This window comes from Thermobia domestica, chromosome 3, assembly GCF_964235325.1.
Source record: "Thermobia domestica chromosome 3, izTheDome1.hap1.1, whole genome shotgun sequence".
NCBI classification, from domain to species: domain Eukaryota; kingdom Metazoa; phylum Arthropoda; class Insecta; order Zygentoma; family Lepismatidae; genus Thermobia; species Thermobia domestica.
This window is the reverse complement of record NC_137456.1, coordinates 16,276,308-16,294,717: the sequence shown is the minus strand read 5'-3', so window position 1 is coordinate 16,294,717 and position 18,410 is coordinate 16,276,308. Positions and strand designations below refer to the sequence as shown.

Below are 18,410 nucleotides of genomic sequence, written 5' to 3'. Positions count from 1 at the left end.
CCTTTGAGGCCGCTCATTGACAAAAAATGCACACATGACCGCTGTATGCACACACGCTCTTAAGCAAAGTCAGAAATTTTGAAAAGGAAACGAGTTTTTAATAATAATAATAACAATAACAATAATAATAATAATAATAATTATTATTATTATAACAATTGGGTTTACAACTATTGGCCCATCTATTTATCTTGCATCTGAGGACCGCAAGTCTGCTACGCCACTAGTGTCCCTTATTCTGTTTGTCTATCTTTCTGTTTAATGTGCATGCTTATTTTTAAGCTGTTAATCTTTTATATTAAGCCTTTATATTATGTAACCTTTTTTTTCTTTTTTAAGAAATTCTTTTGGAAAAATTAGAGAAACTGCTTTCCTCTTATATGTATTTCTTACCATTCGTCTTGTTTAAACTGCTTAAATAAGAACATTTGGAACTTTTTACGTCATCCATTGCCCTCAGGATAAAAAAGGTGTCTTTCTTAACAATTTATTTTATTCTTTTATTTGCAGTTTGCCACGCTGCTATATATGTATCGAAATTGACTTTTGGTCGAATGCCTTTGTAATTTTCAACCACTGCAACGACCGTGCTTTTTGGGTTGCCTACTGTTGCAGAAGAGGGAGAATTGCAGGTGGTAATGCACTTTTGCACTTTTCCATACATCATTCTTACAGAATCTGAAATATCGAGGCAGGTAGATTAATTAAGGTGTGTTTAGACGAATCCCAAAGTAAATTCCGAGTAGGGAAATTCATGTTCACATGCTCTCAAAAACTTCTGCCAGCTGCTTCTTAATAAGCACTGTGTATTCCGTTCGTTTTTATGCCAATTGCACTCGTGTAGACTACGAAAAGCAGAACTATATCTTTGCAATATATTGTCTGTATCATACTTGGAGAGAACGATCCATTGAAGTTCTACAGTATTTTCTATGAGTACATTGCTCTGTCCTGATCATACCACCCTGTCTGGATTCCGCATTCTTTAGTGTACTGCCGGGTTCAATGATAGGAAACGGCTGAATTGAACCTAGCAAGTGACTTCTGAATAAAATCCAGACTACAGTAAGGCTAAGGACGATTCTCGTTAGAACCTCTGTCCGTTGTCTTAGTGATCCAAGTGAAAAGACGTCCTACAAAAGGAGAACTAGTGGGCCCCGTATGGACAGGAAAAGAGGTATGTACACAAAGTCTCCCTGAGTATGATATGACTTTCATCTTAGGCCATTAGACTAATTTGTCAGTAGGAAAGGAATAAATTCGTATGTAAAAAGTATAAGCTTGAATCTTTTCATTTAATTCGATCAAATGTTAGTTCATCAGTGCATCCCCAATTTCTTACTACTCTCGCATAAGACTTGTTACGATCCGAAATAAGCAATATATAGGCTAATGTTTTAGTTTATATATAAAAGTATAAACTAATATCATATTTTTGCTGGAACTGTCTTTGCAGGAGATATCATTGGACGTATTCCTCCGCGTATACTGGGAAGACGAGCGACTGACTCCCCTGAACCTGACGAGCAGCAGTGACCACATGGAGCTGACGTGGGATGACCGACAGTTGCTGTGGATTCCTGATCTCTACATTCGACAGCTGCAGTCCATGAAGGTCCTCTCCGTATTTCAGGAGATCAGCTCCGTTCGAATTTACAGAAATGGTACAATACGGGTTAGCACTGGGTGAGTAGTGTCTTTTACTCATAGATATTGAGCCATTTCTGAACACAATGCTTTGTAATAACAGCCTGTTGTTTTCATGCTCAGTAAAGCAGTGTAATCATGACGGAAAGAGGAACGTAGCAACTGCCATAAGCAGCTACGCTACGCTATATTTCTGCACCTGACATACTAATGACATCTAGTGAAGATTGTAGGAACCACTTTTAAATACGATACCTACATTTGTCAGTAGGTGGCAGCACAGTAGACCTGTCTCATTATCCCAGAAATGCAACTGAGAATAGAATTCTGTTTCAAAATCCTATTCAGGTAAGATTTTTAGATATAGATTGTTTTTGTAAGAAGGACTTGATGAAACTGACATTTTGACCTTTTGACATTTATTAAATACTAACAAACCCGCAAGTCCTGCGCAAACGCAGTACACTATTGTTGTCTGAATGATTGAATTTTGATATATTAACCTCCTCTTTTCCTTCCCCTCACCTAGGTTCTACCGTCAAAGTGAAAATATTTTTTAAAAAATCTTCCAAGCTTGAAGGTTATCTATACTAAAAATTTGATTGAGATCGATCAGGTGGTTCAAGACTTATTAAGTTTTATTTATTTTTATATATCTCTCCCCTCCCTCCTCCTACCCTAAGTTCTACCGTCAAACGGATATGATGAAAACCACCCCAGGTCCGAACCTCATCTATGTTGATAATTTGATTAAGATCAATTCGGTGGTTTAAGTGTGATGAAGTCATAAAGTAAGTCACTTTTATTTCTATTTTTTTTTACTCATATCCCCTTCCTCTCCCCTACATTGTGCGGTCAAAGCAAAATGAAGAAAACATCCCAGGTCCGAACCTTATCTATGTTGAAAGTTTAATCGAGATCGGTCATTTTCATATATTTACTCTCCTCCCGTCCCCTCCCCTCTCCTAAGTTCTACCATCAAAATGAAATAACAACAAAATCCCAGGTGTGAACTTCATCTATGTTGAAAATTTGATTGAGATCGATCGGGTGGTTCAAGAGTTATTAACTCACGAACATGGTCACTTTTATTTTTATATTTATCATTTTTTGTGTATCTTCCCTCGTCCTCAACCCCTGCGTTGTTCCGTCAAAGTGAAATGGTAAAATCCATCCCAGGCACAAACGTCATCTATGTTGAAAATTTAATCGAGATTGGTCGTTTGGTTCAAGAGTTATTACGTTTTATTTATTTTTTATAAATGTCCCTCCTACCCCTTCCCTAAGTTTTACCGTCAAAGTGAATAGCTAAAAGCACTTCCAGGCCAGAACTGCATCTACATAAAAAATTTGATCGAGATCGGTCGGGTGGTTCAAGGATTATTAACTCACGAACATGGTTACTTTTATTTTTATATTTATTGATTTTTGTGTATCTCGCCCTCGTCCTCAACCCCTACGTTGTTCCGTCAAAGTGAAATGATAAAATCCATCTCAGGCACAAATGTCATCTATGTTGAAAATTTAATCGAGATTGGTCGTTTGGTTCCCCCTTCCCTAAGTTTTACCGTCAAAGTGAATAGTTAAAAGCACTCCCAGGCCAGAACTACATCTACATAAAAAAATTTGATCGAGATCGGTCGGGTGGTTCAAGAGATTGAGAGTAACAAACATACTTTCTTTTAATTTGGATCTGAAATTGTTTGTGTTCACCGAACGTGCTACTTCATAGTCATTCTTTTATTAATCTGCGCCTATGATTCTGTCACTTGAATTTAGTCCGTTTCGTCTGAATTTTCCATGGGGTTTGCCGTTTGTCCTCTTGAATTTTGTCCTGCATTCGTAATAATCTGTTTGGTAATTCTAACAAAGGCTGTAAAAAGAATAACTATTTCTTCAAGTTTCATCATAAATTTTAGATGTTTTTTTTCTTGTTCTTCTCGGAAAAATTACGAGGATACAGTTCTTTATCAGCAGTGTTATTCACATCTACTTTGGTAAAGATGAATGTGATTTAAAAAAAAATACCTGCGGGCAAATGGAAAATTGATTGACTCAGTTGCAAGAAAGCCGTTTGACATTGTAACTGAAACAAACATAAAATAAACTTAATTCGGTATAATATCAAATTATTTCACATCAAAATTATATTCACTTTTTCAGTAGTTCATCTCTAACATGCTAAAAGTCGCAGTACGTAAAAGTGCCACAGTTCACATCTTCAAGATATTTTTAGCCATATATTAAATAAACAATGCAAGAGGATACATAAGACGACTCTTAAGAAAGAAGTTAGTGTTCTACAGCACAACTCGTTTTTCGGTATTACCTTATCAGCTGATTTGTCTTATATACATAATTCTATATGCAATAGTATCATATATACTTCTATTTTCATATTTTATATTGGTAATGTAAATAGTAGCAATACAAAATACCAATATCAATATTGAAATACTTATATGTTTTTTGTAGTTTCAATAAAATCAAAAGGTCAGATATTCGGGGATAAGAACCGTCTTACGCATCCTTTTACATTGTTTGCTTAATATATGGCCAAACGTGCTTTGAGGATGTCAACTGTGGCACCTTTTACGTACTGCGAGCAGTGGCGGTTTTAGCGGGAAGGCAAAAGTTTTGAAACAATTTATAGACACTGAAAGATACAATAAAGACTAAATATACTTTCCACTTTTTATATTAATGGTAAATAATTATTTAATAAACAGCACCAACCACTCCTGTAAAAGTAATTTGGATACATATAAAATGTGCATATGTATCCATACGCGCGAGAGAGGGCCTACCCAAAATTAAAATCCCAAAGCCGCCTTTGACTGCGAGCCTTAGCACGTTGGAGGTGAACTGCTGGCAAACTGAATAAAATTTTGTTGTGAAATGACTTGATACTAGACCGAATTATGTTTGTTTTATTTTCGTTTCAGCTACAATGTCAAACGGCTTTCTTGCAACTGAGTCAATCAATTCTCCATTTTCTGCAGGTAGCTTTTTTCTTTCTATTTAAATCACATTCATTTTTACTGAAGTAGATGTGAATAACACTGTTAATAACACAACTGTATCTAGTCATTTTTCCGAGAAGAACAATTAGAATAAGATCTAAAATTTATGATAAAACTTAAAGAAATAGTTATTCTTCTTACAGAATCTGTTACAATTACAAAGAAAAATTTTCTTGAAGAAATCACTCCCTAGACAGAATTCCTCGTCTCGAAAATTAGACAGAACAAGAATTCCCGTTCTGCCTAAAGATAAGATAATTTAAAATGTTTTCTACAAAGTGCTAGAGGGGCTTTAGGCAGAACGGGAATATACCGTTAAAAATCTTGGTATTTTGCTTTTTAAAAGATTTTGAGTTCTTGTTTTTAAGCGCCAATAGAATAAAACAACTTACTTTCGACAAGATAAATTTTCAAGCAAAGCACGCAACGCAAGATTGAATGGGAATCAACCTTTACACGGCTGTGACCGTCACAACAACATTTGATCAACGATTTCGTCTCGACGTCACGCCAAGCATGAGAAAGTCGACGCTAATTGGCTCTGGCTGAGGAAGGAAACCCAATGTAATCGTTCGTTGCATTGACGAATTTTAAAATTTGAAAAAAAAAGTGCAAGATTGCACACCCTCAGATTTTTTGAACACGCCCCTAAATTCTAAATTCTGGATAAATAACTGATGCTTCCCTCTCAAGTTGAAGAGTTGAACATGTTAACTTGAATCTTCTTTTCCTCTTTCCTCCATGAGCACAATCTGCAGACATACCAGCTTGTAGAACAGACAACATAGAGACCAAGACCAAACTAAGAAACATGACATTGTTAATGACAGTGGTGTTAGCAGCAGCAACATTTCAGAATTTGCTTCGGAGGTGGGAGCAAAACACTAGAGGTTAGTTGATTACCAGCTTTTTCATTGATATATAATGGGACCTTGGTAATTCGAAGCTGAAAGGAATAGATAAAAATTCGAATTATCGAATTTTTCGAGTAATCAATGTTCGACTTATCAAGGTGACCACAGCAAATATCGAGATTCCGCGTTCCTTATAAAAAGTTACTAGGCTATATAACAATATGACTTCTATAACTTGAAGTTTTTTTTTTTTTTTTTTTTTTTTACTTAAAAGCACAGAGCTATGGCTACGAGCGTCGTTAGCGGAGGGAGACGCGTCCCCCCAGATTATAGTTAAATATATTTAAATGAACTATATTACTTTGTATATATTTGACGGAAAGATGATTTTGATTAATTTACCCCTTCCCCCCGATTTAAAAAGCTAACGATGCCAGTGCTATAGCTTCTAGTTATCGTGATCACATCAAGAAAAATCCGACTTATAGAGGTAAACTTTTATTTGTAGAGGTTCGCTGATACGAAAGTTCAAGTTACCGAAGTTTTTAAATATGATTATGAAACCTTTAAAATTCGACTTACCGAGGTTAACATTGTATGTTATGGAGAGTTCCAGAGTATGTGAAAAAAAATCGAGTTATCGAGGTCCAACTTTATTATTATCTTATGGATTAAAATGTATATAAATGTCGAAGTCAGGGGGGCAATTGTCCCCCAGGAGCCCTAAATAACGCCCCTGGGTGGTAGGCAAATAAAGAATCTAGGGATGGTATCGAGACGAGACGAGACGAGACTTTGTACAGTCTCGGTCTCGTCTCGGTTGATAAGTAGCGGTCTCGGTCTCGTCTCGGTTGATAAGTAGCGGTCTCGGTCTCGATCTCGTCTCGACTCAAAAATCGCCGTCTCGGTCTCGGTCTCGTCTCGGTCAACAGATGCTTGTCTCGATCTCGGTCTCGGTCTCGAAGGCCAACTCTCGGTCTCGTCTCGGGTCTCGTCTCGAAAGTCTCGAAATAAATAGTGTGAATTTAAAATTATGAAAGATTTATTATCGTACAGTCTGTCGTTTTCGCTTCTTATTTTTTGCCTTCATTCTTGACTTAGAATTATGGTATGATGTACCTCTTCGTAGCTAATTTGCTAGCGCTAATGCTTTCCATGCGTGTGTTCCAGGTCCAATCATCAGTGGGTATAACATACTGGGGATAAAAAGTTAATAGTAACCCATATTTCACTTTCAGCAATAGACTTTGTCTCATATAGCCTCACAAGGGAACATCTTATTTTGATAGTAGCGTTGCCAAATTAAACAATGTGCAATCGATAGAGGAATGAAGAAAAGTGAGAAATCCAAAGTTTTACGGGCCGACACCCAGAAACACAGGAGATACAGAGGAAAGAAGAATCTAGAATCATGGGAAGATAGCAATCCAAAAGATACATTGACACAGAAAGAACTTCAAAATGATTAAAGCAATCAAAATGACATTTACACAACAGTATAGTAAACAAACATTGTACCCACAGACATGCCCAATAACATCATATGTAGTGCAGTGTTGCCAACTGAGGACAAAATGAAGTTTTGTTAAATGGCATGGAACACAAATTATAACATGTAGAAAATCTAATTATGAGTAGAACCATACCAGTGAAGTCATGATGTACAGTGTTGCCAACGTTTGAAGATAGGCCTATATGAATTGCTATTTGAATATCGGATGTAAAAGAGAACATACAGTACACGATTCTAACTAATTAAAATCAAAATATGAGACCACAAACAATAATATAATCATTGAAGCACGAAAATAAGGGACGAAGCACAGTGTCGAAGCAGGTTTGCCCAAGTAGAAAATCAGAATAGTATCAAACACAACACACAAAACTGAAATGATACATGCTCTTGGATTGACAACTGATTAGCAGGCTCACGTTTCTGATGCGCGTAATATTGTAGTCAATTTTTCAGTGTTGCTGTTGATAAAACACTCCGCAATGTGATGGTAATGTATGTACTCTTCTACATCCGAAATTCATGTAGGAATTCATATAGGTCTATCTTCAAATGTTGGCAACAGGGTACCTCATGACTTCACAGGTATGGTTCTAAACATAATTAGATTTTCTACATGTTATAATTTGTGTTCCGTGCCATTTAACAAAACTTCATTTTGTGCTCAGTTGGCAACACTACATTACATATGATGTTATGAAGCATGTCTGTGGGTACAATGTTTGCTTATTATACTGTTGTGTAAATGTCATTTTGATTGCTTTAATCATTTTGAAGTTCTTTCTGTGTCAGTGTATCTTTTGGATTGCTATTCTAGATTCTTCTTTCCTCTGTATCTCCTGTATTTCTTGGTGTCGGCCCGTAAAACTTTGGATTTCTCACTTTTCTTCACTCCTCTATCAATTGTGCATTGTTTGATTGGGCAATGCTACTATCAATATGTTCCCTTGTCAGTACTCCCTTTACAATTAAAATATATTAAATTAACTCCAGTACTATACAGTAGTCTATTTCCTTCCTTTGAAACAGAGTTGTTCAATACCTCTTAACGGATAACGCAACACATAGCAACACGAATGTATTTAATCATACCGAAATTGAAATTTTACAATTTCTCAGTTATTATCCAATACATTCTGCTTTGACTGTCATTTTAAAAACAGAATATAACGTTCATTATCTTAACAAATAGAGTAAATTATTACTACAATATATTTTGTTTCAAATTGATCAAATGCTTTATTACCGTTTTACATCCCAGTGTTTAATTGACACTTTAAAACAGGCACTTCCTTAACCTTGTGGTGAAAGCTACGGCACTCATCTTTGCTGTCTGTGGTCTCGGGTTGGATCACCAAACAAGTTAGATTCAAAGTCTGATGTTTCGTATAATTCGCGTCTCGCTTTAAGTACATGCTGTTTTTTATATAAGTTCATAATGTCGTAATGTATTACATAAGCATATATCCAGTGCCGTAACATAGATTAAGCTTATTCCTGAGCTCTCAGCGCTGCATGTTATCTTTATTAGATAAAACTAATTATGCGTTTATTACGCTGAAATTTTATATTGATTGAAAATTACTTGCGAAACATGAACATACATATTGATAGTACACAATGTGTATTACCTGTATAAGTATATAAATAATTCGAGCTATCTACATCTATTTTCCTTGTTCCGGCAAAACAAGTGATTCTTAACTTTATAGTTTTCTTTTGTATTAATTTTCGTAATTTTGCTGCAATATGAAGTATCAAAAATATTTTTCTTTTCGCTGTACGAATTTCGTTAGATTTTGGATATATATCTAGATTTTGGATATTGGAACTTTAGAGGTAGACTTTGCTAAGTCACTTTTTGGTCGAAATTGAGTTAAAAATACTTTTTTAAATAGACTATGTTCTTTCCAGTTGTGTAATAATGTAAGTCTAAAAGCAACCTATTGCTTTGTAACTACTTAGTATAGTTTGAAAACAGTACTATAGGTCTTACATAAGGAACCGGATTTTCGCTTTTCTTGTAAAATTACTAAATTGCGACTTGGTTTAGTTTACCTCTGAGGTCCAGATATAATAAAATTATAGCCATAATCATAATCAATCATTATCAATCCACTGCTAGATGAAGGTCTTTCCAAGACTTCTACAAAACTATCTATCTTCAGCAATTTTTTCCAGGTCACTCCCCAGTTGTTCTTGATTTCGTCAAACCTTCTTGTATAAGGACGTTTCCTAGGTTGTTTTTATCTCGTGGTATCCCGTCTAGAATTGTTTTTGTCTATCGATCATAATTTCTTGCAATATATCCAGCACATTTTCCAGCCCATGCTAAAAATTATTTTATTAGTACCAGTCATTAATTGCCAAATAATTCATTTCTACTGTATATATTTGGCCTACAAATAGTTCAAATCCGCTATTTTTGGAGCACAAACAAGCTAGTTTTTGATCTTCGAATGTGACAACATTGACTCAATGATTTAAATCAACACAATGTGAGAATCTCCATTTGGTCTAGCGGCTAGCACGCTTGAGTTCGTTTCGCGTGGTCCCGAATTCAATTTCCGGTGGGGGTACAGTTGAACAACCGAAGTGGTTCGGATTCCATTATAATCATTAGCTCCACCTCTCCTTTAGACGCCCTAGCATAATCATAAGGACGTTAAACTAAAACAAACCAAACCAAAAATCAACACAATGTGTATTACCAACTGTAAGTCCTTGAATAATCTGCATATAGCTATATGGTATGGATCGAGTTTGTGGTGGTCGGTGGTCAAACTAAAACAAGTGTACACCCAAAATGTAACTAGGGTGTAATTGGAACTTTTAATTAAGCATGGTTTTTTGTACATAAGGCCTAAGGCTTAAGAGAACAACTAGCGTTACTGAAAAGTTATCAGTTACATTTAATTTCAGTTACAATTTGCACTTACATGTATTGCTGGAACCAAAACTTTGACATTAACATTAATATTATAAAGACTATGAAAAACGTCGTATTTTGAAAACATTCTTGCACCGTAAAACAAATTACGAGTAATTTTAAAATATTTTGCAGTTTAGCTACGTTATTTGCACTATATTTAGAATATAGGAAAGGAGGGCAAAGCGGATCACTTAACTTCAAGGGCCTCAAATGGCAACTAAAATTAAGACTAGGAAACCAAAATTTTGAGGAAATATTTTATGATTATTAAACTTTCAAATAACAATACAATAGTAGCGAGAATTGCATATACATAAATGATATTGCTTAATTACTGAACTACTGCAATTTATTCACTTTGCCCCACCGGTAGGGCAAAGCGGATCATGATAGTGGGGCAAAGTGAATAAGCAAAAACTCATACATTAAAAGTCAGGTTTAATACAGATATGCAAAATAGAAATTGTATAGGAGAACAATATATATGTACACAGTCTAAGATCATAAAAGAATGACACCTAAATGAACTACTTTACCTACCAGAAGATCAAAATGTTTAATATTTTGTGAGTATTAGCCTAACACATTTAAATATAGAATTAAGTCTAGACAAAGCTTGCATGTACATGATCCCTAAATATGTTTAAAAAGCTCAAGTCCATAGAAGTATTTTTTCTTATCAAGTAGGCATCTAGTATCTAGTTTCTTTCAATCTATAGTAATCCTAATGAGTACAATCTACATAGCAGCAAACAGATTGAAAAAAAAAAACAATAATAAGGCTTAAGGCTGAAAATAATATCACATCACACGCTTGGTTTACACAGATCACAAATGTAAATGTCTTGTCCCTTATAATAATCGTTACAGCTTTCGTGAAACCATGACAGACAAATAGAACACTGAATCCAGTCTTCATTGAGTGGATCTGAATAATATTCATTACAGAACTTGCATTGGTAACTACCGTCTCCTTCTGGTGATTTTGAATGTTAACGGAACAAAATGAATTTCAATATTCAAATTAGCTGTGTTGCAACGTATACGTACCTATTTAGTGCCAAACAGATGTCCTAAAACAGTACTGCATTATGCTTGGGGCAAAGTGAATCGCTATTCGCTTTGCCCCTTCTAAAATTATTCTCTTTGCCCCACACTACCACATGACACAAAAGACTGTCTACAGCATATGGACGACGTATTTACGATAATTCTCAAACATGATAACAAAAGTAAGATCCCACCCTGTCCATGCATAGTGTGCTCGCAAACATTCAACGGAATAGTAAGAAAATATTTCAAAATCCTTACGTCTTGAATTTTTTAGCAAAATGCGTATTTTCTTTTTTTCTCCTCTCTCGTCTAAACAACAACACGTACACACAAAACAGTAACGTCCTTCTCTTCTTTCACTAGTGACGTCATAAACTGGGGCAAACATTTCCTGCCCTCTGTTTTCAGTTGACTGTAAATTGCGTTATTCGCTTTGCCTCATATATCCACTTTGCCCCCCTTTCCTCTAATATTTAGCATTTATTTAAGATGGCAACACTGCTTAAAATAATGGAACTGTGACTTGTTGTAATTAAAACCACCAAAAACTATTGTTGTAATGTTATAGAAGCAAACTAAAGCAACAATCATTATAAAAATTTAACACAAATACGTTATTTTAAGCAATATAACAATCACTATCCATGTGTTTGGTATCTCTGAAACGGTTTGAAATAACAATTGTTGTAAATGACATTATGATCACCTAAGTCTTTTGGAAGCATCTACATGATGAAACGTGATATGTCAGCACGTTTTCGAAGTAAAGTCTTTAGAAAAAGTTATTTTTTTCATTTCTTGTAACTTTGTTCCTTCGAAATGCATTATGCCATGATCATAGTATTTGACGCTAAGATACAAAAAATGAGCACTGCACCATGCCATTTAAGTTATTAGAGATCTCCAAAATGTTAATGTTAGTGATACTGTATTGTCCTTTGTTACACTGAATAATGTATGTGGTATTGTGGTTTTATTTAAAATCTAAATTAGAAATAGGGGCACTAGGTAATACTTTACATAGTGCAATTTGAGAAAATACAACTTTATTTTGCGTTAGCAACACTGCTTGTTTATTTAGTGGTATTGCAGAGTATCTAGAAGAATTTTCCCTTCAATATTTCACACAACATGGTACAAAATTATTTCAGCATTTTAAATATATATAGGCGTGGATCCAAGGGGCTATATCCTCCCTCAACGCTCAGGTATACACTGAATAAAATGAGCTTCAATCCTACTTTACACTGGATAAAGAGGTAAAGTATGGTTTAGCCCCTTCCATGACCATATCTTGGATCGAGAGAGAGAGGATATTATATACAACAGCAGTGGATTTTGTCTCGGGAGAGGCTTGAGGAACGTGTAAGAAACATTTGTGTTGTACGTGCAATGCGAAAAAATGATCATAAATTTATTTCGAGAGGGCCTTGAGCCCGATACCTACCCCCTAAATACGCCACTATACATCAGTCAACCGTTCCCATATTAGCTCACACAGCAACGAAACAAATTTTAAGTAAAGGCATAATAACTATCAATATTCGAGACGAGACTGAGACTTTCGAGACTGACCAAGGTCTCGTCTCGATTTATAGAGGTCTGTCTCGGTCTCGTCTCGGTATGTAGAAGTCCGTCTCGGTCTCGTCTCGGTATATAAAAGTCCGTCTCTGTCTCGGTCTCGTCTCGAATTATCTCGGTCTCGGTACCATCTCTAAAAGAATCATTTACGGTCCTATGATTGTTAGTACTCTTCCAACACTCTTCCAACACAAGAAACTATACTACTTTGTATATACAACTTTTGTCGGAAAGAAAATTTTGATTTTGATTCATCCGACCCCCCCCCTCCTCAGATTTAAAAAGCTAACGACACCAGTGCTATACCTTCTAGTTATCGAGGTCACATCAAGAAAAATTCGACTTATAGAGGCAAACTTTTACTTGTAGAGGTTCGCAGATACGAAAGTTCGAGTTACCGAAGTTTTTAAATATGATTATGAAACCTTTAAAATTCGACTTACCGAGGTTATTTTAACATTGTGTGTTATGGAGAGTTCCAGAGTATGTGGAAAAAATTCGAGGGTTATCGAGATCCAACTTCATTATTATCTTATGGATTAAAATGTATATAAACGTCAAAGTCAGGGGGAGGGGTAATTGTCCCCCTGGAGCCCTAAGTAACGCCCCTGGGTGGTAGGCAAACTAAGAATCATTTACGGTCCTATGATTGTTAGTACTCTTTCAACACTTGTCTACAGTTTAATCCAAATTTCAATCTCCTATCCTTCATGTCTTTGACTTTTTAAACACAGTATGTTCTTATAGTATAATATGTTGAATTGAAAACGAACTACAGGAAGACCCTTTATGCATTTTGCGAACTACTTGATTTAATCATCATTGAGCACAACTTCCGTGGCATACAAAACGCAAATATTTTTTTTACGCCCTACCCTAGCCAAATGTTTGAAGTTGGTCACAAGGAAGCGCGTGAGGTTAGATTTACATAGAAAATGCTCCACCTGAGTGTGACGTAATGTCACGTGGTATTATTATGGGGGTCAAGGTGGAACGAAACGAGACCTGCGAGCCTTCTAACCCCATTCGCTCCCTCAGCTATGTTTCGTAACGTAAGTAAATCACTTTTTATTCATTATTAATTACGTACAAGGTTAAATGAGTATTATTTATATCTTATTTTAATGATAAAAGTTTTATGAAAATTTAAAAAATAAAAAAGTCCCTTGGGGTTAGTCTAAACCAGGGTCACAAAGCAATTTTCATTACTAGCCAGCCCCGTACGAGAGCATACTCGGCCACCAGAAGCGATAGCAGCTGACGTTTGATTTGTGCTATATGTAGGCTACATAGCGAGAAACGGACAACTTCAACCAATCAGAACCGTGTATTTAGCTCCTATGACTAGAGTCGAGCGTGATTCAAAATATACATACGAAACAATAGGAGGACCGCAACTCACATTCACTCCCTCTGTATAAAGATATTTCATTATTTAGCTTGGGAAGTATTAAGATTTTTCCTGTGAAATTTAATATTTTTTCGAGTGGGAGCAATACTAGAAAATGTTGAGAAACATTGTTCTAAAATTACATCTTTGTATCCAATAACTCGTTTGTATACTTACAGCCGATCAATAGTTTCCACTTAAAAGGAGAACTTCCATTAACTCCATTTCAAACAAAACATAAACAGCAATTCCTAAGCGGCATTTTTCTTTCTTTGTATATATATATATATATATATATATATATATATATATATATATATATATATATATATATATATATATATATATAAAAGAGAACGCACAAATCCTTGGCTGAACCAATTTATTTCATTTTTGGGGGGTTATTAGGATTTGGACCCTAGATGGTTTTTATCATATCACTTTAATTTTCAATTACCAGTGTCTTGAGATAATTGACCATTCAAGTGTCCATAACGTACAAATCCTTTGTTAGTTCATCATAGGTAAAAATAAACGTATTTATATGCAACCCGCATGACCGTGTCACTCGGCGGGTTAACATAAATGACAGGCGATATAATGTTAACATTTACTGCAATCTACTATGGTTTTTATCATATCACTTGAAAGCGAAAACTTCCGGGGTGACCGCAGCGAAGCGGGGCGGGTTAACATAAATGACAGGCGATATAATGTTAAGATTTACTGCAATCTTCTATGGTTTTTATCATATCACTTGAAAGCGAAAAAGTAAAAATTATCTAAGTAACAAAGTTTATTGCGTTCCGGGGTGACCGCAGCGAAGCGGGGTGAACGCTGCTAGTATATATATATATATATATATATATATATATATATATATATATATATATATATATATATATATATATATATATATATATATATATATATATATATAAGACAAAAAAGCCTTTGTTCTAAAAATAACTTTTATTTGCTATTTTTAGACCTCAACTTCTCTTGTAGACACTACCCGATTGGTGAAAAGAAATATGACTGCGTGTTGTGTCTCTATTAAATTGTTTCTGCTGCCAAGTTATAATGTCAATGAATGTCCTTCATATATTTATATTTCAATAGGTTTTTTTAAAGATTGAAACTTACTTATTTTTAAAAATATCTTTAAATAAATATCACTTTCGATTGGAGAGCTCTTCTATCCTTCTTTGGGACCTTACATTTGTGTTTCTTTTTCTGGACAAACATTAGATATCCAAAGAATACGAAATATACGCGTATTTCCTTTCTATCACAACTGATACCATTCGTATGTGTTGAATGCAGATCGGCTTGAAGAATCAATTATAAACGGTATTATGTTTCTAGATTATACCATGGATCTCTCTAGAGAGCCTATCGAGATATCTAGAGATCCTTCTATAATTTATTTGATATTCTAAACCAGCGTTTCTCAACCGATGTGCCGTGAATGGGCCGCTGGTGTGCTGCGAGGAATCGAAACAAAATTATTAATTTTATAGCAATCAAATTGTAAAACGTAGGGAAAAATGTATATTTGTATTTCACATTACTATGAAACTCTACTATGAATCTACAATTTTACGTTTCATACCGTGTTACTGTTCTGTACATTTCTAATGTTGAAAAAAGTATTTGTTGTCATTGTTATGACCATTATTGCTTCTTTATTGTTGCAGTCTATTTCGCAACTTGAAATTTTAAAATATCATTCAATCCTTTCGATAAAGCAAACATGCATACAAATTACCTACATTTGTGTTTTAAAAGTATAGGAGATTTGTTTGTTCGTTCGTTATTTAGTGATCTTCCTTCTTAGTAAAAGGTTGGATACAGTTTTTTTTTTTTTTTTAAAAAAAAAGAAAGCATATTTTTAAAAACTTGAGTCCAATATTTCATTGCAATTTGTTTTCTATTTTTAAAATAAAATGAAAAATAAGCATAATGATTTACTATGAGGAAAAACTACTGATAGTGCTTTCTTCTGTGTAAGAAGATCAACAATCACAGAAAAATTCCACTATGTTTTATATTTACAAATAACAATATCTATAAGTGTGCCGCGAGAATCCAAGTAACACCCGTAGCGTGCCACAAGTTGAAAAAGGTTGGGAAACGCTGTTCTAAACTATAGTATGTGATACACAATTCACTTGATTTTTTAAAAAAACAATGTTGAATCTAAGAAGGCTATAATGGCAGACATTGAGGCTCACAGTTTGAGAAACGCTACTAGAGACTAATCTGAGGAATAAAAAATCAAATTGTTGGCAGGACAATTAACAACAGATATAAACTGTTCAAAAGGAGAAACGTTTGTTGTTGTGAGTGCCACATGTTTACAGCTTTTCATGCTGTGAAGGTGATCGTTGAGTGATAAAGTAGAGATTTCGAGAGATTCTGCTGTAGATAACATTTATAGCACTGTTTGGTTATGCTTTAACAAAAGAACAATGGCAAAGCATCTGCAAACAGTGTCAAAATCAACATCCAGACTATAGATGTTTAACAACCTAGGACAACAAACTTCGAGTAGTAATAATGGAAAAAATGTAAACATTCGCTTGAGTGGTTAAACCATAAATAATGGAAGTTTCAAATTTTTATAAGTGAATTTCTTGTAACATTTCGTTTGATTTCAAACAACATCACTCAAAGTTCATAAAACATCATTTAAGGTGTGATAAACAACAATGAAATTCCACTAGTGACCCTGATACAATACGATCCTTGACCCATCAGACCCGAGATCCAGATATACCCATGGCCCTAAGTGACCCCATGTGGCCCGTTGACCTGGAATGACCCGGAAAGTTCTATGACCACGAGTGGTCCGATGATCTGGAGTGACCGGATAGACTCATGACCCCAAGTGACCCGATGACCTGAAATGACCCGAATAGTGCTATAATAACAAGTGACCCGATGACCCAGAGCGAATGGAAATAGAAATAAAGAAAACAACAACAAAAATATCAAAGCTTACAAGATTTTAGCTCTCAAATCTAAAACAACAATAAGAAAATATTAACTATTTTAAAGATTAGTAAGTTGCAAAACTAGCTAGTTACTTTTTAAATTCTCTGTACAATGATTGATAAAATAAAATAATACTAAACGTAAATACAAACAATGAAATTTGTTATAGACTTGCTCGTGTTGCATTTCATTTTCTGGGATATAGACGGTCCAAACTAATGCAAATTTTATATAAACATGTGCTGCATTTCAAACTCTGGGATATAAACAGCCCAAATTAATACAGATTTTTATATAAGTATGTGCTGTATTTCACACTCTGTGATATAGACAGTTCAAACTAATGCAGATTTTACACAAATATGTGGGGTTTCATTTCATATTCTGGGATATAAACAGCAAAAACTAATGCAGGGGCGGATCCAGGACGGACTTCTGGGGGGCGGTGGGTTGTGATACTTCTATTTAGAGCGACTTTTAAGAGCTCCAAACTCTGGAATAGGTTTTATAAAATAAGAAAGTTTCCTCTTCTGGGGGGGGACGATCGCCCCGATTGCCCCCCCCCCTGATCCGACACTAAACTAATGCACATTTTACATAAATATGTATTATTTCAAACTCTGGGATACGGAAAGTCCAAATTAATACAATTTTTATATAAACATGTGTTCTATTTCATACTCTGGGATATAAACAGTCCAAACTAATGTCGATTTTATATAACCATGTGTTATTTCATACTCTGGGATATAGACAGCTGAAATTAATGCATATTTTACATCAATATGTGTTATTTCACACTCTGGGATATAGACAGTCCAAACTAATGCTGACTTTATATAAACGCGTGTTATATTTCATACTCTGGGATATAAACAGCCCAAATTAATACAGATTTTAGATAAACGTGTTGTATTTCAAACTGTGATTTAGACAGTTCAAACTAATACAGATTTGACATAAATATGTGTTGTATTTTATACTCTACGATACAAAGAGCGCAAATTAATACAGATTTTATATAAACATGTGGTATATTTCATACTCTGGGATATATATATATATATATATATATATATATATATATATATATATATATATATATATATATATATATATATATATATAAGCAGCCCAAACTAACTATATTTTCACACGCTTCTACTCGAAAAGATTTTGATTTGAACACTAACTTACTCAGCTGAATTAGTAATGGAACTTAATAGAGTTATTGATTCGCTAAACGGAGATTTTGTTTTCTTTTTTCTTTGTTTAGTATAAGATATAGAATTAAGAAATGAAAGTAAACGTAGATGTTAAATAAAATGGAAAAAGATCAAAGAGCTCGGTCGTTGACTCTTGTTTTAAAAGCCTGATATGATCAGGTGATGTTTTGATTACTCACGAGAGAAAGAGA

General features: G+C 34.7%; 1 protein-coding gene across 1 annotated transcript in view; it reads left to right on the top strand.

Moving 5' to 3' along the window:
* The first annotated feature begins 1,469 nt into the window (after positions 1 to 1,469).
* The window catches only part of LOC145681390 (glycine receptor subunit alpha-2-like), an 86,622-nt gene continuing 69,681 nt past the window's right edge, over positions 1,470 to 18,410 (top strand). Inside the window, exon 1 of the mRNA XM_081753041.1 lies at positions 1,470 to 1,686. Within this exon, the coding sequence (XP_081609167.1) occupies positions 1,541 to 1,686 (146 nt within the window). The 5' untranslated portion in view covers positions 1,470 to 1,540. The remainder of the gene's footprint in view (positions 1,687 to 18,410) is intronic.